General features: G+C 54.0%; 1 protein-coding gene across 9 annotated transcripts; it reads left to right on the top strand.

The window, feature by feature from the left end:
• Positions 1-1614: 1614 nt before the first annotated feature.
• Positions 1615-24100, top strand: SDCBP2 (syndecan binding protein 2). 9 transcript variants are annotated; one of them, XR_008289167.1, is made up of 10 exons: positions 1615-2264; positions 9903-9975; positions 10633-10687; positions 11374-11474; positions 16308-16466; positions 17051-17226; positions 17304-17475; positions 19590-19681; positions 20498-20672; positions 21045-24100. XR_008289167.1 is itself a non-coding variant. In XM_053200148.1 (9 exons), the coding sequence occupies exons 2-9, from the start codon at positions 9922-9924 to the stop codon at positions 20535-20537; spliced, it is 849 nt and encodes a 282-aa protein (XP_053056123.1). In that variant the 5' UTR covers positions 1615-2264; positions 9903-9921; the 3' UTR covers positions 20538-24100. The 9 variants fall into 9 exon arrangements, 8 of the variants coding, with proteins under 8 accessions (XP_053056123.1, XP_053056124.1, XP_053056126.1 ...); XM_053200148.1 differs by having other exon boundaries at positions 20498-24100; XM_015084199.3 differs by lacking the exons at positions 20498-20672; positions 21045-24100 and adding an exon at positions 19921-20130 and having other exon boundaries at positions 1634-2264.
• The last annotated feature ends 98 nt before the right edge of the window (positions 24101-24198 follow it).

Here is a 24198-nt window from a genome sequence, read left to right as displayed (position 1 = left end):
TGTCCGGTCTGGGAGTTCAGTCTTGACCCTTTGGTAGGGAGCCACTGAAGACTGTGGGCAGGGGCATGACCCTGAGAGATCCTCCTGGGTAGCTGGATGCGGGGAGACGTGGGAAAGGGGGGTGGCCAGAACACCGCGGAGCGGAACGAAGCCCCTGCATGCAGGTGGGGGTGAGAGGACCCGAGTTCTTGCCCCAGCTCTGTGCTGACGTGCTGTGTGACCACAGGCAAGTCCCTTACCCTCTGGGTTGGCTTCCTCTCAAAGACCCTTTCAGACTGTGACCGAGTGAACTGAGATGTGTGTGTGTGTGTGTGTGTGTGTGTGTGTGTTGGGGGGGGCGGTCACGTGGTTCATTTAGACCCGCTATTTCCTACTTTTCTTTGGCCTTGAAGACCTGGCCTGGTCCATCCCCCATGGCTTATTGCTTCAGACCCATATGGCTCGGCCCTCAGGTATGTCCACGCCTCAGCTTCAAGTGGCATTTGTCTCACTGAAAAGAAAACATGACCTTGGAGCCATTTTCCAGCTGTGTAACTTGAGAGGCACTTTGCCTGTCACACCTACTTAGCAGGGAGGATATGAGCCATTGAAACGATGCCTTTAAAACGCAGGGGCAGTAAGTGCTCGATTAGTGGCAACTGCCTTTCTTGCTCCGGTTCCTGTTCCGTTTCCTGTGTAGGACTCTTGGCTGTACGTCCCCCAGAGGCTGGCAGTGTCTCCTCCGTGGGGCTGAACACCAGCTGGGTCCCCAGTCAGGATGTGACGGACGCCCAAGGCTAGTGCAGCTCTGCCCAGGCCCGTCATGGGGACTGTGACGTGAGCCTGCCTGTCCTGTGAGCGGTCTCGATACTCACCCCACCCTGGGTGGGTGCCCTGCGTCATTCCTCACGGGACTGCCCAGCACGAAGGTCCCCAGGCCCTCTCCAGGCACCAAATGTGACAGGCACCTGTGTCCAACCAAACCCAATAGGACCTGAATTAATTTCCTCCCACTTTGCTATGTGATTTTATTTGACTGTTTGGGGGGATAGGTAATACAGTCGGATCTTTCCAAATTTAAGAGGTACCAAAGAGTGTACTAGAAAAAAATCCCCTCCCACCCCAGCACACGGCTTTTGTTGCTCTTTCTGCAGACAACCTATCTAAATTCCTTTTTATTTTTATTATTTTGAAAAGTTTATTTATTGTTTAAAAATGTTTTTCTTATGTTTATTCAGTTTTGACAGAGACAGAGCGCGAGCGAGAGAGGGGCAGAGAGAGAGGGAGACACAGAATCCGAAGCAGGTTCCAGGCTCTGAGCTGCCAGCACTGAGCCCGACGCAGGGCTTAAACCTGTGAACCTTGAGATCATGACCTGAGCTGAAGCTGGAGGCTTAACTGACTGAGCCACCCAGGCGTCCCTAAATACTTTTTTAAAAACAAACTTAATTTGCTCCCCGCCTTACAAAAATCATGAGCATTCAAAGCAAAAACTAACTTTAAAAGCAAACCCACCCCACCCTCAGCACCTTGGAACACATACCCCGCCATCCAGACTTTCTAGCATTTTAGTACATGTCCTCCCAGACTGTTGGCAACGCATATCCGCTTTTCAAAAAAAAAAAAAAAAAAAAAAAAAAAACCCGAAAACCAAACACAAGATCAGAATCACATTGATTTTTCAATATCTTGCCAGTGTCTCAGGAACATTTCCTTGCTGTCTTCCCTTAAAGGACATTAACAGCTTTGTGAGCTTCTGAAAGCATGGATGTGTTTAACCAGACCCCAGGGATGGGCATTTGGGATTTCTGGATTTCCCTGTGATAAGCAGTGTGGCGATGGGACCTCAATGCCTAGTTTATTATAACACATTCCTAGAGGGGAAACGCTGGGTCACAACTCATGGCCATATTTTAAGACCCCGGATACCCATCAAACCGTCCTCATGTTCAGCAGGACGGGACGTCCAATCCGATTCCGATTTCCTCAAGGCCCAGAAGTCTTGGTTCCTACCCCTCCCAACAGCAGCTGTGTGCCCCTGACCCCGCCTCCACATCTGCACTAAGGCCCAAGTCGTGCTCTGGGCCTTGTGACCTGCCTGGTTCACAGGCTCACGGGGCTCTTACCTGGGTCCGCCCGGCTGAGTCAGCTGACAGGGGGGCGGAGCGGGCACCACCCTTCCCAGAGCCAGAACCTGGCTGGGACAAGGGCCACCACCCTCCAGGGAGGGGAACAGACTCTTGGCAGTAGCCGGAAAAGGACGTTTGGCAGCATCTGGCCGGCAGGTAAGAGCGGGGGGGGGGGGGGGGGGGGGGGGGGGGGGGCCGTACTGACTGGGACCGACTCAGGCTCGCTCTCCCGCTATCCTGACCCTCCTGGGTTCCCAGGCAGCTTCCTTTCAAGGTGCCTCCCTCTGGGAGCACAGTGTGAATTGGCGTCTCCTTCTCTGACCCCAGCCCTGGGTCAGTTCGAGTGCCCAGTGATCTTTATCCATACACGGTAAGGGCTGCAGGCTCCTTCTGACGGCCTGCGCCAGTGTTCGAGAGATGGGACCCCCCCACCCCCCACTCTGTTCCTTGAAGTGCGCTTTTGGAAGGCCAGGCAAAGAGTGGGTTTCCACAAGGCACTGGGAGTGCAGGCCTCGGTTTCTGTTACTTGTTTTCTCTGTCTGAAGCGGTTTCTAGCAACTTCCCTACCACGGCAAGGAAAAAGCTGCTGGGGAGCTGGGCCAGTGGCCTGACCTTCTCAGAACTGGTTTCTTCCTGTGGAGACTGGGAACCCCCCACCCCCCACACCGTCGGGAGAATTGAATGAGCTCATGGCCGTGAGGGGAGAGTCTGTGCCCTCCGCACAGCACAGTCTCAGAAAATGGTGCTTCAGACGAGGCTGCCACACTGGCTCGTTACCTGGGGCGGCCCAAACTAAAACAATTCTTTTTTGTTTTCACCTAGTTTTTCTTTGTCTAAAAATGTTGATTTCCAAACCAGTAACGATTCTGACAGCACCATCGCTGCTTACCGGGGCTCCCTGCGTCCACCCCTGCCCCTCTGGTCTGTTCTCCAAACGTTGACAAGAGGGGGGCCTGTTAAAATTTAAGTTGGACCATGGCCCTCTGCTGCTCAACGTTCTCCAGTGGCTCCCATCTCAGCAGAGTAAATGCCAAATCCTGGGGGAACTGGCCTGCTCACTCCTCCTGTGACCTCTTCATCACTGCTCCCCCTCCGAACGACGGACTCCAGTCTCACCAGCCAGATGACCTCGAAACAACAGGCATGCCCACCTCAGGGCCGCTGCCGCAGTGGCCACACCCTCCACTTCGTCACTCTTCCTGCTCTTCCCTACCCCTTTAGGCTTTTACACAAGTCACTTGTCATCCCCACCTGGCAGTAAGGCCCTTCTGGACACTCCACCCTCCATCCTGCTTTATCTTTCTCCCCATCACTTCCTACCACAGCAAACACACTTATCCAGCTAGAAAGAAACCCTCCTCAAGGACAGATTTTCCTTTTGCTCCCTGCCTCAGTACCTAAAACAGCCCAAGGACGTAGCTACTCAGTAAAGGTCCTGAATGAATAGCTAATGATGACTGCATGCCCTTTACATGCCAAGTTGCACTCTATACAGATCTCTCTTTTTAAGGATCTTTAATTTTTTTTTTTTTTAACATTTATTTATTCTTGAGACAGAGCGCAAGCAGGGGAGGGGCAGAGAGAGAGAGGCAGACACAGAATCCGAAGCAGGCTCCAGGCCCCGAGCTGTCAGCACAGAGCCCGACGCGGGGCTCGAACTCACGGACAGCGAGATCATGACCTGAGCCGAAGTTGGGACGCTTAACCAACTGAGCCACCCAGGCGCCCCTCTTTTTAAGGACCTTTACGTCCCCACGACAACTCTGTGATGCAAGTACTGTCACCCTGTTACCTGTATCACAAAAGGACACTCAAAAGGGACTTGTCCGTGCTTATTTGCACCAGCGAGAGGCAGCAGTCTGAATCCAGTCCTGCCTGCCTCCCAGGATTTGCTCCTGCTCTGCCTCTCCGGGGGCCTGCATTCGGGAGCACCTGCATTCCCTGTAGACGTTCACAGCTTTTCTCCAGCAGGCGGTACAGCCCTGAGGGGGAGGAGGGTACCTGCTGGTGGCCTAGCAACAGCCTCTTCCTTTCTAACTCCCCACATCCCTGGGCTAATCTGGCCTTCTAGGAGCTATTCCTCTGACACTAACCCACGCTTCCCTCCCGCACACACTGTCTTCTGAAGGGTGGATGAGCTGTCCACAGGAACAAGTAGGAGTCCTGTAGTTTCAGCTGGTTGGAACAAGGTGTGCCAAAGGAGTGTTCTCATCCCAAAGTCCAAAGATGGAAGCTGACGCCCTTGTCAGCCCTCTTGATCTCCAAGGACCTGACTGCTGGACTGTTGTGGGTGGTGGTATTGCTTATATCCAAAAAAAGCACAGAAACTCAGGGATGGAAATTCTGTGAAGTGCAGGGGGAAGGAAAATTCCTTTGAGAGAGATGGGTTATTTTCCTTTCAGAGGAGCCAATTAATTGCAGGAAGCCGGTACTGAACTGAGCACTGTCAGATCGTAGGAGGCAGCCTTTCAATCTACCTCATCAGGGCACTGGTTTTTTTTGTTTTTTTTTTTTTGTTTTTTTTTTTTTAATTCCCTTTCTAGGCCCAGGGTTTCTCTTCAAAGGACTTTTTTGGGCTTTCTCTTCCCCCTCTGTCTTTTCCATTCCTTTAAGAAACAGTAGCTGGATGCCTGCTGTGTGCCAGGCACTGGGGAGGGAGATAGGCAAATACAGCACAGCACAAATCCAATCCAGGAGGGAGGGAGGAAAGAGGGAAGGGAGGGAGGTAGGAAGTTGGTTCAAGAGGGTGGAAGTGGAGTGTGCTACTCCAGGGATAGGGAGGCCCAGACCTGAGGGTCCAGCTGCCTTCCAGATCTTTACTACCTCATTTATTCCTAGCTTTGCTGCCCTCTACAGCTGGCTACCAAATCCACTTCGTGGCCTGAGCCAGAAATCTGGTGTGAGTTCACCTCAGCTTCTGCGCTTGAGAGCCATGCCCAACTCCTGCCCTCAGGATAAATCTCTAAATTTCAACGTGGAATTCACATCTCCATGACCTGACTCTTGGTACCATCTGTAGTCACACCTCCTCACTTTCCACACTCACCCTGCATTTCATTCATTCCAGACTGCCTTCTGATACTAAAACTCACTCTGCTAGTTCATGCCTCCATGCCTTCTCAGGTGCTGTTCCCTGTCTTGAATGCCATTCATGCCTTCTCCCTCCCCCTTGTTCCTCTGGTGAACTTCAATTCTAAACTTTCTGTTCCCTCAATTCTAAGCTTTCCCCCAAATCCCCCCACACGCACAGAATTAGGCAAACCTCTCTTCTCTAGACCACAGAATCTCATATTCACCTATTCATCATTCATTTCAAACCATCGGGCTTTGCTGGTTGCCTTAGCCTTTTGTCCTGCATCCCATAAGCCAAACTGCCCGAATCCCTTATAAGAAGCGGTGGGTCCAATTCGGCTGTGGGAAGTGATCTGCCCGGCCAAGCACAAACCCCTATCCTGGGTAGCGGGGCTCACTCAGCCACTATCGAGTGTGATCCCAGGGTGAATCTGCGTAGGGGTGGGGGGACACCTGCAGCTAAGCACCTGGTCAGAAGTCAGCGCCAGGCAAGGAAAAAACAAAACAAAACAAATAAACGGCGAGAGAAAGAGTGGGAGGGCCGACGATGTCACAACAGGTAGGAAATACTCGAGAACTGACTGCTTCGGCAGCCTTGGCGAACAAGAGGGACCTTCTCCAGCAACAGGCAGCGAGGAGCGGGGAGCGGGGAGCGCAGGAGTGTCTTTACCCTTTTCTCCCTTCCCACAGCTGCCTTAGAACAGAATCTTCTCAGCAGGAAACGGATCAACCGCCTCCTCCCTCCTCTGGAGGCCGTGAATGGCCCTCTGGGGTCAGCGGCGTGGGGTACGCGCGCTCCTTTTAAAAGCTCGATTTGAGCCGCGCAACCTCCAGTCCAGTAAAGAGGGGTCAAGGGGCCCGATCGAGCCTTCCCATCCCTTCCTCTGCAGCTTTACCTGATTTCTTTTTGTGGGTGCTGGCGCCAGCCATGAGCACCTGGATAAGGCGAGAGGCCGGCTGGATTCTAGCAAACCAGCCAGCTTACCACCCTCGCAGACAGAGGAGGCCGCCATTTTCCACCCCGCTACCGCGGGGCAATCTGGGAGCCATCGCGAGCGGCGCGCGGGCCTGGGTGGGTGAGGCGCATGCGTTCTAGAAGCCGCAGCGAGCCTTCGCGGCCTGGCGGGGTCTCTGCGCAGGCGCGTAGCCTACAGCGGCCGCGAGGCGTCGCTTCCGGCCCGGTTTGAAGCGAATGGTGCGGTCGCGTGGGAGTAGTTTGGAGATGTTTGAGCGGTGTGACAGATTGGGAAACTGAGGCTGGGGTGAAGAACAGTCCCTCGCGACCAGCGGGGCCTTCACCGGTCCCCAGTGCGTGGAGTTTGTGCCTACCTGCGGAAGTCGGGGAAATTGAGTCTGAGCGAGGAGGCGGATTCGTCAGGAACGGTGGTTCCCCGGGGGTGAAAAAAATCAGTATGATGCCCCGTATTTGTTATAAAGGCGACACATGGGCAGTGAAAGTAATTTATAGTAAAAGACTATGCACCTCACTTTGTAAAGGCTGGAACTGGATTACACCAGGTGATGTTTGTGTCTAACGTAAAATGAGTAAGTTTGGACTTGAATTTTGCCGACAGTTTGTATTTGACTTCTCGAGTCAAAGGCTAGATACTTGTATACAAATGTGTAATTCGGATGACAGCCACAATGCAGACACACATGGGCGTGTTCTGGTGACTCACCGGTGGTGACTGACACTGATTTTCCAAAATGGTGAACAAAACAGAGTACGACCTCCCTTGATTAGCCTGGTATATGCATTTCTGGATAACATATTGCATATTAAAACCAGGATAAACTCACTGTATTTTTTTTTAAGTTTTTATTTTTGAGACAGCAAGTGGGGGAAGGGCAGAGAGGGAGGGAGAGAGAGAGAATCCCAAGCAGGCTCTGCACTGTCAGCGTAAAGCCTGATGTGGGGCTTGAACTCACAAACCCTGAGATCATGACCTGAGCCGAAATCAAGAGTTGGTCACCTAACCAACTGAGCCACTCGGGCACGCCAAAACTCATCGTATCTGTATATAAGATAGGTTGCAAGCAGGCTTTTTTGCCCACATGAAGGTTTGGAAGGACACTGGGAAAATTACGCAGGATGGAGGACAGTTTTTTATGGTGAACCATTCTGTGCCTTACAAGAGGTCCAGGTGTCTGCTCGCTGTGTCTTAAATGTTATTAGTGTCCCCTCAGTCTTGTGACACCCCCAAATCCCCACACAAATTTCCAATCTGTTCTTGGAAAACCACTGAGTTATTCAAATAACCGTTTTTGCCACCATGCATGTGTGGTGGGGAGGCACAGTGTGGTGAACAGACACAGCCCCTGCCCTCACGAGGCGGGGTCTAGTATGAGAAAATACCCAGATGTTAATCGTGTAATATGATAAATAGCTTGATGATAGAGGCAGCACAGGTCAGGGTTAGGAACACATGGAGACCCAGCCAACTAGCAGGGGGTCCGATGGCCTGAAAAAGACAACCTAAGAAACAGCATTGGAGCTAAGCCTTTAAAGACCACCACATAGGAAAGGGTGGTGTGCCAAGCAGAGGGACCAGGACGACTAAAACAGGCCCAGGGTCCCCAGCACGCGGTAGATACCCAAATGCTGTCAGTGGATAGAGGGATGATTGAATGAGACACAGCCTATTTGCTGGCTAGGAGCCATTCCCCGCTGTATCATAAACTGTTAAAAGCTGGGGGAGTAGCTGCTTCTCGGTTCTGCCCAGAGCCCAAGACTGAGGTGGGGCTCGCAGAAGGTGGCAGTGGCAAAGGTCCCAGACGCAGAGAAAGTGTTGTGTGGTCCTGGCCTGGGGGTGACTTCCAGGAAGTGCATCTCCAATTCTGCTCTCCCAGAGGGCAGCCACTAAAAATATAACTGCTGTGCTGCTTCAGTGTTAGAAAAAGCAGGGCAGGGTTGGCCTCTTACTTTCCTATCTGCTCTTCATGCATGATCCTGGAAACAGTGACTTGTTTTTGACAGATGGTACCTGCTGAGGACTGTCCCAAGATAAAAATCTCCCCGAGTGTGTGCAGGGGAAGGCCACAGACAAAGGGGTCTGTTCCCCCAGTGGGTCTAAAGGGGTTCAGAGCCCGTCTCCCTCTCCCCCTGGGACAATCCCTGTTCCTTTTGGGGGTATCATTTCTGCTCCAAAGACTAGACTAGGGCAAGGGTCTGGAGCAGCCTGCCTTCAGGAGCCAAGCAGGAAGTGTAAATTGCCAGCTGGAAACTTTGGGAACCAAGAATACACAGGCAGCCCCGTCTAAGAGGCAGAGGTTGCAATGCGGCCTGGACTGGGCGTTGCCATGCACCATCTCTGCTCTCGCGTTGCCAGCTGTTTTTGATTTTTTTTTCAATACAAATTAGAAGTGAAGAATCTTATTTTCCCAGACTTTAAAAGGTCGGCCCTAGCTCAAACTTGAAAAAACAAAAAACGAGACTGAGAGGTGAGCGAAACATATTTGGGACCCCTGGTCTTCATGTCCATCCTAGGAAGGTGGTGTCATCAGGACATCAGAACAGCTGTACACAGTAAAGGGGTGCCTGGGGTGGTCACAGGAACTGAGCGGGCTGTGTGCCAGGGGAGATGGGACACCAGTCCCGCCTGCCCAGGTGCAAATCCTCTGGGCATCTTCCCTGAGTGACCCACAGGGGCCAAGGTCGTCCTCATCCATCACTGCTCCTTCTCCTTCTGCACCTGCTGCCTTGACCCTTCACGCACACCATTCCTTCTAATTTGCCTTCAAATCCCTTCTCTCCCACATCCCACCCCTAAGCCCCAGGCTGTTGTGCAGACCTCCCCACCTTCCCGCCTCTCCCCAGGGGCTACAACATCTGCCAGTGGGCCTTGCCTCCTCTCTGGTTGTTCTCCACATAGCAGCCAATAGGCCTTCTGCGTGAGCCTGGGATGTCTTACCCCTGCTTCAAGCCCCCTGGTGGCTCCCCACTGCTCTCAGTATCTAGCCCACATTCCCTGAAGTGGCCCACATGGACTTCTGATTCCTCCAGAGGTTGGAACTGGTAGCTCACAGGCCAGATGCAAACAGATTTTATTTGACCTTGCAGAGTAGTTCATACATTCAAATTGGGCTACTGCCTAAATGCAAAACTCAAGACACTGCATTTCATGAGATCAGAGGTTTACAAGGAGAAGAGTGGAAGCCCAGGCTAAGATCAAGGCTGGAAATGGGTGGTATACAGTAGGAGCTCAAATACCTAGAGGTGAAGAGGGGTGTGGAGGGTGGGGGAGGGATTCGCAAGGACCCTGTTGCCTTTCTGTTGTAACTAAGACCCCACCTACTTTAACACTGGACTGAATTCTGTGTAGCTGTGGGATGGTGTTGTGCACACCCCTAACAAAGGCCAGGTATGCAGAAGGTACTCACTATGAACCTGCCAGATTGAACTTGGATCCTGAGTGATCAGACCTCATAAGCCCGCCTGACCTTTGAGACATGACTGGGAAGGACTTGGCCCCTAGTCCTCCTCTTCCTGGCCCATATAGCCTAGAGTCAGGTGAACATGGTGGGATGGAATTTTGCAAGGGCGGCGATCACGGGCTTGGGAACAAAACAGACTTGGGTTCAAACTCAGCTCCCCCATCTCTAAAACGGGGACAATGCCTTCCCGATCATCTTTCTCATCCTGAGAGTCCTGAGTGTCACACATGGATGGGAGGTAGATGCCCATGCTTCCTGTCACCCCTCCTCACCCTCTGTGCCCTGTAGAGTGTTCCAAGGAGCAGCCATGTCCACGCTGTACCCATCTCTGGAGGACCTAAAGATGGACCAAGCCATTCAGGTAAGCCACCGGGCGTGTGTTAGCCTAGGCCCCCTGATGGGGCCTTTGTGACTGCCCCAAGGTAAGGAAGGGAGGCTTGCTTGTCTTGGAAGGCGTTGTGTGTTGAGGGCCCCTGGGCATGCAGGTCGCCACTGTAGGGCCTGCTGGTGGACAGGTGTCCAGAGGTTAAGGGAATGGAGTTACAGCAGGAATGGAAGAGTCCAAGCAGCTGTAGCAGACAGGCCTCTCTTGTGCCCACTCTGTCCCAGTGCTTCCTCCAATTGGGTACAGGTAGACTCCATACTGTAGACAGGCTTCCAGAGTAAACCCCAGGGGTCTGGCGTTTTGCCAGCTCATCCACAGAAGCTCCTCTTCTTTCTATCCACCTGTGGTTCCAGTGGGTTTTGGGAATTTGGGACTTCTTGACTGAGAATTTGGTTGGGAGGGGCCTCAGTTGTTCTGACTGTCCCAGGTAGTACTTGGGACCTGACAGTTGGCGGGTCACAGGCTGTGGGGAGAACCTCCCCCAGAAACAGGAACACCTAGAGAGACCGCATCTACATACCTCCCAGGTTCATGGACACCCCACCTTAGGCCCACCAGCATAACCAATGCCCTGACCCTCAGCCTCAGGGAGCCCCAGGCCACAGCTGACCAGTGCTCCCCACCTGTCCCCAGGCCCAGGCCAGAGCTGCGCCCAGGATGCCCGCCCTGCCAGTCTCCCAGCCTTCAGGTGAGTGAGCGGGGCAGGGGTGTTCCTGACTGACAGTGACCTCTTGTGGCCACTTCCAGGCACTTGCCTCTTGTCTGTCGCTGTGCTGTGGGCTTCCTGCACATTTACTCCCACCAGAACCCTTTGAGGGGGACCCATAGACCACTAACTCCCCTGATTTGGGGCTACCTTCTGTGGCCGAGTGAGGAGACCAAGATGTTTGTGGTGGTCCTTTGAGTTGGTGGAAGTCGTGATTTAGGTCCTGTAGCAGCTCAGTTGACTTCAGGCCACTCTCTCCCTCCTGGCCACTGTGCGGTTTCCCTGGAGCTGCCCTGGGGTCCCACACCGGCCTCCCACAGCCCCCACAGCCCGTGGATTTCCTAGAAGCTGGGGTGTCACAGCCCCAGCACCACCCCTGCGTCGGATGTCCAGCTAGTGCCAAAGGAAGTCCATTGAGTTGAACAGCAAAGTGATCTATGAGGGATTCTGTGTCCCAGGCTGCTCCTGGGGAGACCCCTGCCCCTCAGCCCTTCTAAGGGGAGAACCCACATCACCAGCAAGTGTTCTGTGCATTCTTGGAAGTAAAAAGCATCCCCAGGCCCTGTTTCTTAATACAAACGAGTGACCACATGGGAGCCAGGCAGGTGTGGCCAAGCTCACACTCTTGAGTAACACCTTTCCTCTTCCTTCCCTTCCTTTCCCGTCAGTTTTGTACCCAAGCCTGGCGGAATTGGAAAATTATATGGGTCTTTCCCTCTCCAGCCAAGAAGTCCAGCAGAACCTGCTTCAGATTCCAGAAGGTGCTAGTGTAGGTATTTGTCTCTTGCCTAATGTCGGCACAGAATCTCCCAACTCTTCCTCCTTGTTGGTCTGGCATTCAAACCAACTGGAATCTCCTCTTCCCCAGCATGCCTGTGGCTCTGTTTCTTGATAGCACTTTTCATTTTGAACCATTATTAAAAGTGCTGTGGGGTTTCCTGCAGACCTGGGTGCTAGAGGGCCACTGCCTGCCCTTTGACCTGTGGCTTCAGGCTGCTGGCCTGAGCCTGCTGGATGAGAAGGGAGGGCAGGGCATTAAACCCAGCCCAAGCCTGAAGGCTTCGAATGAAGGAGCTGCTTGTGCCTTGAGAGCAGGTGCATGGACGGCAGAGCCGAGGGGCAAGTAGCTGGTCACCCAGCTCCGGTCCCCAAATAAACCATAAGGCTTGCTTGATTCCTTCTCTCCATGGTTTTAGGGAGCAAGAGAAACCTTGACACAGAAATGTTCACTCCTGAAAATAGGTTCACTTGGAGACTCAGTCCTCACTGAAACCCCCTCCCAAGGAGCTCCAGCATCTCCTTGGGCCTTGGTCAGTGTGCTTGTCTGCTGTCCATCCCTGAACTGGTGAAAGTCAGTGGCAGAACCATGATGGGAACCGCTGCGGCCACACACACAGCCACTGGCGAATGAGGGCCTCATGGGAGAAAACCCATAAGGATGAGGGCGTGTGGGGCCCTGAGCAAAAGTGGTGACACCTGGGTGTTTCTGCCCAGTGACCCTTGACAGTCATGCTGTGAAGTACAGACATGAAGCAAGGAAAGTCATGTTCTATAAACTTCAGTTTGAAGCCTTTGATTTGATTCCTCTCTGTTACCAGTAATTAGGACACGAGTGTGTTTCACCTAAATATTGATAAAAATATGACAAATGAATTCATTTTTATAATTTTTTAAAACTTTTAATCTTTATTATTATTTTTATTTAAAAAAGGGTTTTTTTAATGTCTTTATTTATTTTTGAGACAGAGAGAGATGGAGCATGAGCAGGGGAGGGGCAGAGAGAGGGGGAGACACAGAATCTGAAGCAGGCTCCAGGCTCCGAGCTGTCAGCACAGAGCTCGAAGTGGGGCTCGAACTCACAGACTGTGAGATCATGACCTGAGCCGAAGTCAGACGCCCAACCGACTGAGCCACCCAGGCGCCCCTAAAACTTTGTATCTTTAAATAATCATAGATTCATGGGAAGTCACAAAGATAGCACAGAGAAGGGTACAGAAGATTGTACCCTCCCTCCAGTTTTCCCAGTGGTTATGTGGGAAGTGGCTGCATAACTACAGGATAAAGAAAGGGGGTCTTTTGTGTTGCTACAGTGAGTGTCTGCAGTGGGATGTCACTGTTACCACCTGCATAGATAGACTCACGTAAGTACCAGTGCAGCCGAGGCACAGACTATTTCATCATCACAAAGGTCTCCCTTGGGCTGACCCTTCATAATCATGCCCACCTTCTCCCCCTCACCATCCCTCATCCCTGGCTGCCACTAGTCTGTTTTCTGCCTCGATAATTTTGTTTCAGAATGTTATATAAATGGAATCCTTTCCAGATTGGTTTTTTCCACTCAGTATAATGCCCTTGAAATGTTTCCAGGTTATTGACTGTATTAATAGCTCATCCCATTTTACTTATTTGTTTTTATTTCTTTATTTCTTTTAATTTTTTTAATGTTTATTTATTTTTGAGAGACAAAGACAGAGCACAAGCAGGGGAGGGGCAGAAGGAGAGAGGGAGATACAGAGTCCGAAGCAGGCTCCAGGCTCTGAGCTGTCAGCACAGATCCCAATGCCGAGCTCGAACCCATGAACTATGAGATCATGACCTGAGCCGAAGTCGGATGCTTAACCGACTGAGCCACCCAGACGCCCGTGTTTTTATTTTTTAAAATGTTTGTTTATTTTGAGAGAGAGAGCGCATGTATGTGTGTATGAGCAGAGGAGGGGCAGAGAGGGAGAGGGAGAGAGAGAATCCTAAGCAGGCTCTGAGTTGTCAGCATGGAGCCCCACATGGCTCACAAATCTGTGAGATCATGACCTGTGCTGAAGTCAAGAGTCAGATGCTTAACTGACTGAGCCACCCAGGCTCCCTGTTTGCTTTTATTTCATTTCATTTCATTTCATTTTAATTCCAGTGTAGTTAACTTACAGCGTGATATTAGTTCTAGGTATACAGTACAGTGATTCAGCAGGCAGTTCCATATACATCACCCTGTGCTCATCACGACAAGTGTACTCCTTCGTCCCCATCACCTATACCCCTGCCCCCCACCCACCTCCCCTAGTTCACCCCATTTTGTTACTGAGTAGTATTCCACGGTATGGAGGTACTGAGGTTTGTTTAACCCACTGAGGGTCGTTTTAGTGGTTTCCAGTTTGGGGCTATTACAGACTAAGTTATCGTGGGTATTTGTATACAGTGTTTTGTGCAGACATACGTTTTCATTTCTCTGGGATAAATGTCTGGCAGTGCAGTTGCTAGGGTATGTGATAAGTGCATGTTTACATTAAAAAAATTTTTTTTTTTTTTACTGTTTATTCATTTTTGAAAGAGACAGAGCACAAGCAGGGGTGGGGGTGGAGAGAGAGGGGGACACAGAATCCAAAGCAGGTTCCAGGCTCTGAGCTGTCAGCACAGAGCCCGACATGGGGCTTAGAACTCACGAGCCGTGAGATCATGACCTGAGCCAAAGCCGGACGCTTAGCCGACTGAGCCACCCAGGCACCCCTATAAGTGCATGTTTACATTTTTTAAATTTATTTATTTATTTATTTATTTATTTATTTATTTAATTTATTTTTTTTTTACGTTTATTTATTTTTGAGACAGAGAGAGAGCATGAATGGGGTAGGGTCAGAAAGAGGGAGACACAGAACCTGAAACAGCCCGACACGGGGCTTAGAACTCACGAGCCGTGAGATCATGACCTGAGCGGAAGCCGGACGCTCAACTGACTGAGCCACCCAGGTGCCCCTATAAGTGCATGTTTACATTTTTATTTATTTATTTAATTTTTTTTTTAACGTTCATTTATTTTTGAGACAGAGAGAGACAGAGCATGAATGGGGTAGGGTCAGAAAGAGGGAGACACAGAACCTGAAACAGGCTCCAGGCTCTGAGCTGTCAGCACAGAGCCCGACGCGGGGCTCGAACTCATGGACCGCGAGATCGTGACCTGAGCCGAAGTCGGCCGCTTAACCCACTGAGCCACCCAGGCGCCCCATGTTTACATTTTTAAAAGAAACTTCTAAACTATCTTGAGAGTGACCGTAGTGGCTGTACCATTTTATTTTCCTGCCAGCAACACGTGTCACTCCGGCTCTTCCTCACCAGCATCATCACTAATTTTAGCTGTTATGACAGGTGTGCAGTGATGTCTCATCACGGTCTTAGTTTGCATTTCCTTGATGGCTCGTGATGCTCAACATCTTTTCCTGTGCTGTTTACAAGCCGTAAATTCTTTTCAGTAAAATGCTGTTCGTAGGTTTTGTTCACTTTTCTCAAAGGATTGTTCATTTTTTTAAGTCACGTTTGGAGAGCGCTTTATTCTAGAGTCTTTCATCAGACATGTCGTTTGTAACAATTTTCTCTCAAATGTAGCTTCTCTTTTCAAGCTATTAGAAGGATCTCTAGCAGAACAAAAGTTTTTTAATTTTGATGATGTTCAATTTATGGATTTTTTCTTTCGTTGATCAGGCCTTTCTGGTCTATCTAAATTTGAGTTAATTTTTGTGTAAGGTGTGAGGCTTAGGTCAGGGTTTATTTTTGTTCTTCTGATCCATGAATAGAAAATACCTTTCCATTTATTTAGATCTGCTTTGATATGTTTTATCAGTCATTTCTTGGTTTTTGTTTTCGGTATACAGTTCTTACATATGTTTTGTTGGATCTGCTCCTGTTTTTTATTTTTGAGTGATTATAGTTGGTATTGTACTTTTTAAAAAGTTTTTATTTATTTTGAGAGAGAGACTGCATGAGTGGGGGAGGGGCAGGGAGAGAGGGAGATAGAGAGAAACCCAAGCCCTGATATGGGGCTCGAACTCATGAAACTGTGAGATCATGACCTGAGCCAAAACCAAGAGTTAGACACTCAACCGACTGAACCACCTGGGCAGCCCGGTATTGAACTTTTAATTTGAGTTTCCATGTGTTCACTGTTAGTATATAAAAAATATAGTTGATTTTTGTGTGTTGATCTCATATCCTGTGACTTTTCTGAACTCAGTGATGGGTTCTAGGAGTTTATTTGTAGATTCCTGGGAATTTCCTAGTAGACCAACATAGCATTTGCAAATAGGGACCATTTTATTTCTTTTCCAATATGTATGCCTTCATTTCCTTTTCTTGCCTTATTCTTCTGGCCAGTTGTTCGAGTACCGTATTTAACAGTAGTGGTGAGAGTGGGCATCCGGCCTGGTTCTGGGCATAGGGGGAAAGCGTTCATTTTTTATACTTTTTGCTTAAATGTTTTTCAAGACAAAAACCAAATTGAGCCTTCCCCCCCCCCCCCAGTTGCTCACTGTTTGCTGTGAAATTTTCTTTTATTTTTAGGTGGATTTTAAAGGGGTCCTCTCCTGATGCCAATGTACCTTGCAAAATGAGGGTCCCCTTTCTGTATACTCATCCTCTCTCTCTCTCCTCATTTCCCTGGCTGTTTTTCAGCGGTGTAGACTTTGATGCCCCCTAGTGGCTTCATGGAGCCATGTCCCCTAGCGGCCCCCACAGAGGAGTGTGGTCTGGGGATAGGATAGGGCCCAGGGACCACTACATCTTCTTTTCCCCATCCTTACGAGGCCCCAGGGGCCGGCTGACCCCACCCTGGTGTGTGCAGATGGTGGGCTCTGGCCCCTTGCTGGGCCAGCTGGTGGCACCGGTGTCTGGGAACAGCCAAGGTACGCGGCGTGCAGAGATCAAGCCTGGAATGCGCGAGATCCACCTGTGCAAGGACGAGTGTGGCAAGACGGGCCTGCGGCTAAGGGCCATCGACCAGGTAGGGCTGGGGTCTGGGCAGGAGAGAAGGGGGCATCCCCGAATGCATCAGCCACCGGCCCAAGATGGGGCAGCGCGGGGCCCTGTCCGCGGTAAGGAAGGTACAGAGCAGGCAGGGGAGCCGAGGTGCACCCAACCCCAAGCCCAGGCTCTTCCTCTCAGTCTCCATCCTGCAAGGCCCTAGGGCTGACGCTGGGTTCCAGCAGCAGGGACCCTCCACCCCCCCCTCCTGGGCTCCTGCTGCTCAGAGCCTCCCGCCCGCCCTTCCCTCCATCACAGGGATCTGGCTTCCAGGCAGCTGTCTGTAGACCGTAGAAGCCAGGGGTGCCGATGCCATCACAAGAAGCCATGCAGTCCGGGGGTTGGGGGTAGAGCCTCCAGCCAGGGTTGAAAGCTGCTCCCTGGCTACGTGGCCTGGAGCGTTTCTTCCCCAGGAAAGTGTTTCCCCAGGAAAATTGCTGCCCTGCCCACGCAGAGCTGTGGTCCCCGTGCCCCGTAGTTCCTAGGCGGTCGGGAGAAGAGCAGCACAGGGACCTGGGCACAGACTGGGCCAGGGAGCTGACCGTGGAGCCCCGCCTCCCCCAGGGGCTCTTTGTGCAGCTGGTGAAGGCCAACAGCCCTGCGTCTCTTGTGGGGCTGCGCTTTGGAGATCAGATCCTGCAGATTGACGGGTGTGACTGTGCCGGCTGGAGCACAGACAGAGCCCACCGGGTGTTGAAGAGGGCATCGGCTGAGAAGATCGTCATGGCCGTTCGGGACAGGTGAGTGGCCTGGCCCCCGGAGCCTCTCTGTCTGCCCCCAGCCACGTCCCAGGCAGCTCATTGTCTCTGCCCGCCAGGCCGTTCCAGCGGACCGTCACCATGCACAAGGACAGCACGGGCCACGTTGGCTTCGTCATCAAGAAGGGAAAGGTCGTCTCTGTGGTCAGAGGGAGCTCCGCAGCCCGCAACGGGCTCCTCACCAACCACTCCGTGTGCGAGGTGAACGGGCAGAACGTCATCGGGCTGAAGGTGGGCCACACGGGACTGGAGGGGCTGGGAGGTTGCCGGGTGGAGGGGAGGCTTGTGTCTGTGGGCCGGCTGCTGCCCCGTCCGAGCCTCCGTTTCCTCATCCTGAGGCTGCTGCGACGGTTCAGTAAGACAAGGAAGGTAGAGGTCTGAGCACAGTGCCAGGCACGGGCTAAGTGCTCAGTAAATATTCCTATTGTCACTACCACGTGGAGGCCAGAGGAGAGGCCGAAGGAGGGGCGAGAGGGCAAGAGGGCACGTGCAGGACAGGACGCCGGGCTGGGCAGCTGCTTGCGTGGGCACCTCCCTCCTCGGCACTTCTACTTGTACACTGGCTCACGGTCAGTAATAGGAATGCTTTAGAAAATGACTGTTCGGAAGTACACTCTGACCTCTGTTCATCTTTTGAGGGTATGTGTGGTGAGTTTCATCTTTAAAAAGCAAGAAGGAGGGGTGCCTGGCTGCCTCTGTCGGTTAAGTGTCTGACTCTTGATTTCGATTGAGGTCATGATCTCACGGTTTGCAGGATTGAGCCTGGGTTGGGCTCTGCACTGGCAGGATGGAGCCTGCTTGGGATGCGTTCTTGTTCGTTCTTTCTCTCTCTCTCTCTCCCCCTCTCTCCCCCTTCCCCCACTTGTACTCTCTTTTTCTCTCTAAAAAAATCACTTTAAAAAGCAAGGAGCAGGGGTCTAGGGTCTGGTGGACACGGACTGAGGGGTGGGCACCTTCGGGGAACAGACCACAGAGATGGTGTGAGTCATGTGGCTTGAACAGGTCACCCTGAATAGTGGTTTGATCCTGACTCACTGCACCTCGACTGAGAGCAGTTCTGTCGCAGGTGTGATTTAGAGTGAGGGTCCCTTCCTCACCCGAGGCCAGAGCTCCAACCTCCCCAAGCCCCCACCCCCGGCAGAAGTGGCCTGAGCAGCGGCTTCTCACTCCACAGCGGGCACAAGCTTTTCAGCCCGTTCTTGGCCCCCATCAAGGGCCGTCGTCAGGCCATCCCGTCCCTTATGTGCTTTCCACGCTTGACAGTCTCCCCCGTTCTTTGGAGGCTTGCTCTCTTGGCTCATAAGCATGTGGCCAGGAAGTTCTTCCTGATGTGGGTCTAAGATGCCCCCCACTGCGTATTCTCCCCTCCCTTGGGGGTCAGGCCTTATGCCCCCAAAATTGACTACACCAGTAAGGATTGCGAGTGGCCGTTGCTCTCGGGTCCACTCCTTTCCAGGCCTTCCAGTTCTTTGATCTTCACTGTTCTGGAGAATAGTCAGTCTAAAATGTGCGGCAAATTCTTCCTCGCCAGAGGCTCAAGGCATCGTCATGAACTTGTTAGTTATCCTGGCAGACCATGGTGCTGGTTGCTCTGAGGACTGGGTCTGTCTGTTTCCTGAAGGGCCCCAGGTCGCTATGCTTTTTGAGATGGTTTGCTTCTCAAAGCTGAGCTAGTTCCACCCTGTCGCTGTCACCAGTCCGATCTCACACGTCTTCTCCACTTGTCCCGCGACAACTAAGTGCACAGCCAGGTTCGATGTATGTGAAAGGTCAGCGGTCTCAGAGTAAGAGCCGAAGCTCTTCTGTGGCCGTAGCTTTAGAGTTTGATCTATCTGGCCCGCTTTGCATGGAGGCTTGTCCTTTCTTGTTCTCCATGGTCTGAATGGTATCTGTAGGCCTTTCTCTTTTTACTGGTCAACGGGAGGTAAGAGGAAGAGGTCCCTCGAGGGCTCGGCTCAGCTGGCTGGCCACCAGGAGCCCACTGGGTGGACGGGTGCACCTAATGGTCCCCGCGCATGGTAATTTTCCTTGTGCTTTGGGGCCAGAACCTGAGTGTGACTGAGTCAGGGAGATGGGATAGAAAATGTGGGCTCTGGGAGCTCTCTGGTGGGAGGGGCGAGCAGTGCTGATACCCTGGTATGTTCAGGCCCACAGGACTGGCCTTCAGGGTGAGGGTGGGCAGGGGTCCTCAGGTCAGTGGGCCTCAGGTCAGCAGGCCTCAGTCACCGGGCCTGTCCTGGGTGTCTGCCTGGGAGTCTTACCTAGAGGCAGCAGGTCCTCCGGCTGGGGCGGCGCTGACCCCTCCTCTGCCCCCGGGGGTGACTGCTCACTCACCTCCTCCCCAGGACAAAGAGGTCACAGAGATTCTGGCCACGGCCGGGAGCGTTGTCACCTTGACCATCATCCCCACCGTGATCTACGAGCACATGGTCAAAAAGTAAGGCTGCCCCCCTCCTGCCTGCCCCCTCACCCCCCTGCCCACAGCCACACCAACCTCCTCAGCCTCCTCAAGGCTCCCGGCCTGCCCTCCCCTGCCCTCCCTTCCAGGGGGCTGGTGGCTTCTGGCGATTTGAAAGTCTCAGAAATGGAAATGAAGGACCCCATGGGGGATGTATGGGCTAGTGGGGAGGAGAAGGTGCTGCCGGTTTGGGCGACTGTCATTGTTGCTGTATCTAGGTTGTCCCCGACCCTGCTCCACCACACCATGGACCACTCGATCCCAGATGCCTGACACCAAGGGAGGGCAGCGCAGCCCTCCCACCCTCCTGCAGGGGAGAGCAGCGTCCTTCGTCCTCCGGGTTCCAGGGGCCTGCTGCCGGGGGCGGGGCCGTCTGGAGGGGACGTGTTCCACGCAGGGTCACGTGGGGCGGCCACCCATATCAGGGGCCTCCGCAGAGCCTCCGACTCAGAGCTGGACTGAGGCCCACAGGCGGGGATCCTCTGTGCGGGTTTAGATGCCGCACACGTAGGCAGGTCGAAGCAACACTTCTTAAAGTTGCAGCTGGGGCCCTTGCAAGATTTTCGCCTCCACCAGAGACACAGTTCCATGTTTTGAGAGAACAGAACTACATTCTTTGAGAGGATTTTTTCTTTTTCCTATACTTGCGGTGTGTCACAAACTGGCCAGAGTCCTAATCCTTCACTTCTTTTGAATAAAGATTTGATTTTAAACAGAAGCCCTTCTTCAAAAGTAATTGAAAATCCCAGAATCCTTGGTCCCATGACCCACCAGGCCTGGTTTTCTTCTAAGCAGTGGTGAGACCGCCGCTTTTTCAAGACACACTGTTCTCTGAGAGCCTGCCACCGTCACGTGCTGCCTGCGGGCCAAGGCAGGGGTGACTGGAGCCAGGGAGCGGTGCGGGGCTCTGGAGGAGGGGCACCGGCTTCGGAGCACCCCTGCTCAGCCTGTGTCTGCATCTGCCGAGCAGGTACGAGATCCACTTTGGGAGGGGCCGCAGGGGAGGGGACGGGGTGCATTTACAGGCCCCGCCAAGTCTGACCCTGAGGCAGGCTGGGGGACGCCCGTCTGGATCCTTCACCTGAGCCGGGAGGGGAGTGATCCCAGCTGCCGCGACAGATGCGTGGCTGCACTGAACCTGCACGCGGCTCTCTGCTTCCCTCCAGCTCAGAAAGGATCTCTTTCTGCTCAGCTTTTCCCAGCATGCACCCTGGGACTCCCAGGTTGGCAGGGACGGTTCGAGTCCCCTTCACCCCTCCTCAGAAAACAGACACGACATAAAGAAAACAGGCCGAGGGTCTTGCTGCGTTTTCATGCTTTAATTCAGAGCTGTCTGCGGCAGGTACAACTCTGTCTGAACAGGACAAAGGAGACAAAGTGAAGACCCTCCCCACCTCCCCCCTTCCCGTGTCCCCTAAATTCTCTGTCGAGGGGATGGCCGAATGGAAGAGTACGCCATGACATGTTTGCATTGTCCCCCTAGGTCAGAGTGGGGGTCATGAGTTCCCTGGGCTCAGGCCCTCAGTGGGCCCTGGTCCCAGAACTTTGTCAATGCCTGCCCCTCCCCAGGGTGCTGTCAGTTCCCCGGTGCTAGTGACGACTGGGAAGGGTGTTCAGTGAAAAGCTTAAGTTATCCCCTTGGGAGATGCTCGGAATAAACTCCGCCGGAGGCCAGCTCTCTGTGCAGAGTCCCAGCCCCAGCTCTGATTCCTGCCTGAGCCTGGACCAGAAGAGCAGCAGGGAGGCCCAGGCCCGGGCCCTCCAACTAAGCTGAAGCCACTTCCGGCTACTGGGCTCTAAGGGACCAGCAGTTCCAGGAGGTGGTTCCTGGGAAAATGTCCCTTAGGATCCAATCGGCTCCAGCTGGAGGCTGGGGAGAGGGGAGGCCCCCACGATTTCTGCTCCAGAAGCCGAGGGCAGGAGGGGAAGGCCACAGCCCAGCAGGAGGAGGTATTAAGCAAGAAGGAAAAGGGGAGCTTTGGAGGAGGAGCACTGTGCGGGCGGCCCGGGCCCCTGGCCTTGCCCTCCGGCCCCACGCTCTGTGCCCTGCGTCACCAGGGCTGGGAGCCCGAGCCGGCAGGCCGCTGTGCCTCCGGCGCCCGGAGCTGCACACGCAGCGCTGCCCCTCTTGCATAGATGCAGACACTGAGCACACACACGCACACACGGAGGGCCGGGCCCGGGCCCGGGCCGCCAGCCAGGGGGCCCCCCAGGGTCCGTCCCAGGGCCACCGCCTCCGTTGACGCGGAGAAGTAGTAAAGCCCCTCAGAGGCCCCAAAAGAGAAGACCCTCAACGCTGTGGGCGGGGCCCGGCAACCCGGAGCAGCAACAGATGGGGGCAGCGGCCCCACTCACCTCATGCGCCGCCCTTGGCGAGGGCCTTCTCCAGCAGCACAGAGCGGGCTCCGGCCCCAGCCCGGACCACGTCCACCAAAACACAAGACAGGACGGGAAGGCCACAGATAGCAAGACACAGACGAGAGCAGAGGGGCTACGCGGCTCGACTAGATTCCAGTGGTGAAAAATATATAGATTTTATGTTGTCAAATATAGTCATACATTTATTTTCTCGGCAAAGCTTTGACTGTTTCTAAGGAGACGCTACGCAGCTTCGTGAGTACACGGCACAGGAGGCTGGGTCCACGGCCAGTCCCGGCTTGGCTTTGGATTGGGTTTGTCCACTGCCCCTCCATGTCACGACCCCAGTGTCTGTGGGGCAGCCCCAGCCGGGCCCCAGGAGTTCAGGTGCGGCTTGGCTGGGGTAAGGGTGCTCCACAAAGGATGGCTGGTCTGAGGCCCCCAACCGGTGGGGGGAGCTTTGGAGGCACAAAGCATGTGGCAGAGGGGGCTGTCGCCCCCATGGCTGGGCTGGCTGCCCACGTCCAGTGCATGCAGGTGCCCCCCCCACCCCGCCCCCGAGTGGAGGGCGCAGAGAGGAAAGGCGGAGCCCATAGGTCAGGCAACGGCTGTCGGAGCGGCTGGGGTGGGCAAGCAGCCTTGGCAGAGAACCAGAGGGGCCCCTGGACCGGAGGGATGAGTAAGACACGGGGTCCCACCAACCCCTCCCAAATGCGGGGCCCAACCTCTGAAGGAGGGGCGACCAGATGGGTGTAAGCCCCACCAGGGAGAAGGAGCGGTTTACTTTGTAAAATAACAGTGGTGGTAAAAGGTCAGCAGCTTTGCCGGGGGACCAGATGTCCCAGGGAAGGAGGGGGGCAGGCCAGGGAAGCTCCCAGGCCAACTGGCCTCAGGCTGTGAGTGGGGAGGCTCAGGGCACCCCCGCTTGCCCCGCCCCATCCCTGCCTGGGAGACATCCCAGGGCACCCTGCTTTGGCCTGGACGAACATCATGGCTTCAGTATCCCATCTTGCCATCCATCCTGCTGGAATTCCTTCCAGAGGCAGATAGGTCTAAGTTTAGGAACCCTCGCCCTCGAAGGCAAACAGCCCCTCAGTGGAGACGCTGGGGTGCGTGAGAACCGAGCCCCAAAGTGAACATAGTGCAAAGCAGAAGTTGGGCCTGAAGCCCCCAGAGCAAGTCGGGGTGAGCTCCAGGGGCGGTCGTGGCCTGTGGCTTCTCAAACCAGCTGAGGACTGCCCCCACGGTGGCGGGGCCTCATCTCGGAAGGCTGGAGGAGCCCCCTGGAGCCGCCGGCCCCTGCCTCCTCCTCGCGTGCTGGCAGAGGCTCGGGACGGGATGGGAGCCGGGCTCAGGTGCGCGCTCTGGGCCCCGGCGCTGGCCTGTCTGGCTCGGCTGTCGTGGGAGGAATGATCTGCGCCGAGAGGGGACCGGATCCCGGGGAAGGTCTAGGACGAACAAACACAGAGAACCCACGCTGCGCTCTGCCACCTCCTGCCCGTCGCGGTCTTTCCTCCGGCCCGTGCCCACGGCCTGGATGACGCTTCTGAATCCCAGCGCCGGGAGCGGCCTGAAGACGCCAGACCCGGTGGCTGCAGACACGGCTCCGAGTCCTGGGCCAGCTGCCTGTACTCTGGGAGGTGGCTGCCTCCTCGTGAGGAGATGATGCTGGCCCAGGAGGCTGGACCCAGGGCAAGGGGCCTGAGAGAGAAGGCGTGGGCGGGAGGCCACCAGACAGGACGTGGGGGTGGGGGGCAGGGAGGCTCGGGCATCTCAGGCCCGGCCTCCCCAGATCAACACACCAGAGACCCTGTGGGCCGGGGCCGCCCCGCGGGAAGGTCCAGGAGGACAGGGCCGGGCCGGGGGGACCTCGCTACCTCCTCTGTCTGCAGTTCGTACAATCGGCGTGCCTCCCTGCCTTCGGTCTCTCTTTCCTTGTCTCCCGTCAAAGTTTTGGGACGCCTTCCCCCCCACCCCGACTCTCAGCCCCTGACACGGTTCACATCCTGAAAAAAAAACAAAAAAACAAAAAAAACAAAACCACTTCCAAACCCGAGACCAAACAAGTAAGATGCTGCCCTCCGGGAACGAGCGAGAGGGAGAGCGGCACCCCTACAATCAGTGGTCGGGCCGCTGGA

This window comes from Acinonyx jubatus, chromosome A3, assembly GCF_027475565.1.
Source record: "Acinonyx jubatus isolate Ajub_Pintada_27869175 chromosome A3, VMU_Ajub_asm_v1.0, whole genome shotgun sequence".
In the NCBI taxonomy this organism is placed as follows: Eukaryota; Metazoa; Chordata; class Mammalia; order Carnivora; family Felidae; genus Acinonyx; species Acinonyx jubatus.
The sequence above is the reverse complement of the archived record's forward strand: the minus strand, read 5'-3'. Positions and strand labels throughout refer to the sequence as shown.

Bases quoted from the DNA above. Each gene is read 5' to 3' on its own strand.
- SDCBP2 (XM_015084199.3), top strand. From the start codon at position 9,922: ATGTCCACGCTGTACCCATCTCTGGAGGACCTAAAGATGGACCAAGCC. The intron at 9,976-10,632 runs GTAAGCCACCGG...ACCTGTCCCCAG, and splicing joins AGATGGACCAAGCCATTCAG to GCCCAGGCCAGAGCTGCGCC. The intron at 11,475-16,307 runs GTAGGTATTTGT...TGGTGTGTGCAG, and splicing joins AGATTCCAGAAGGTGCTAGT to ATGGTGGGCTCTGGCCCCTT.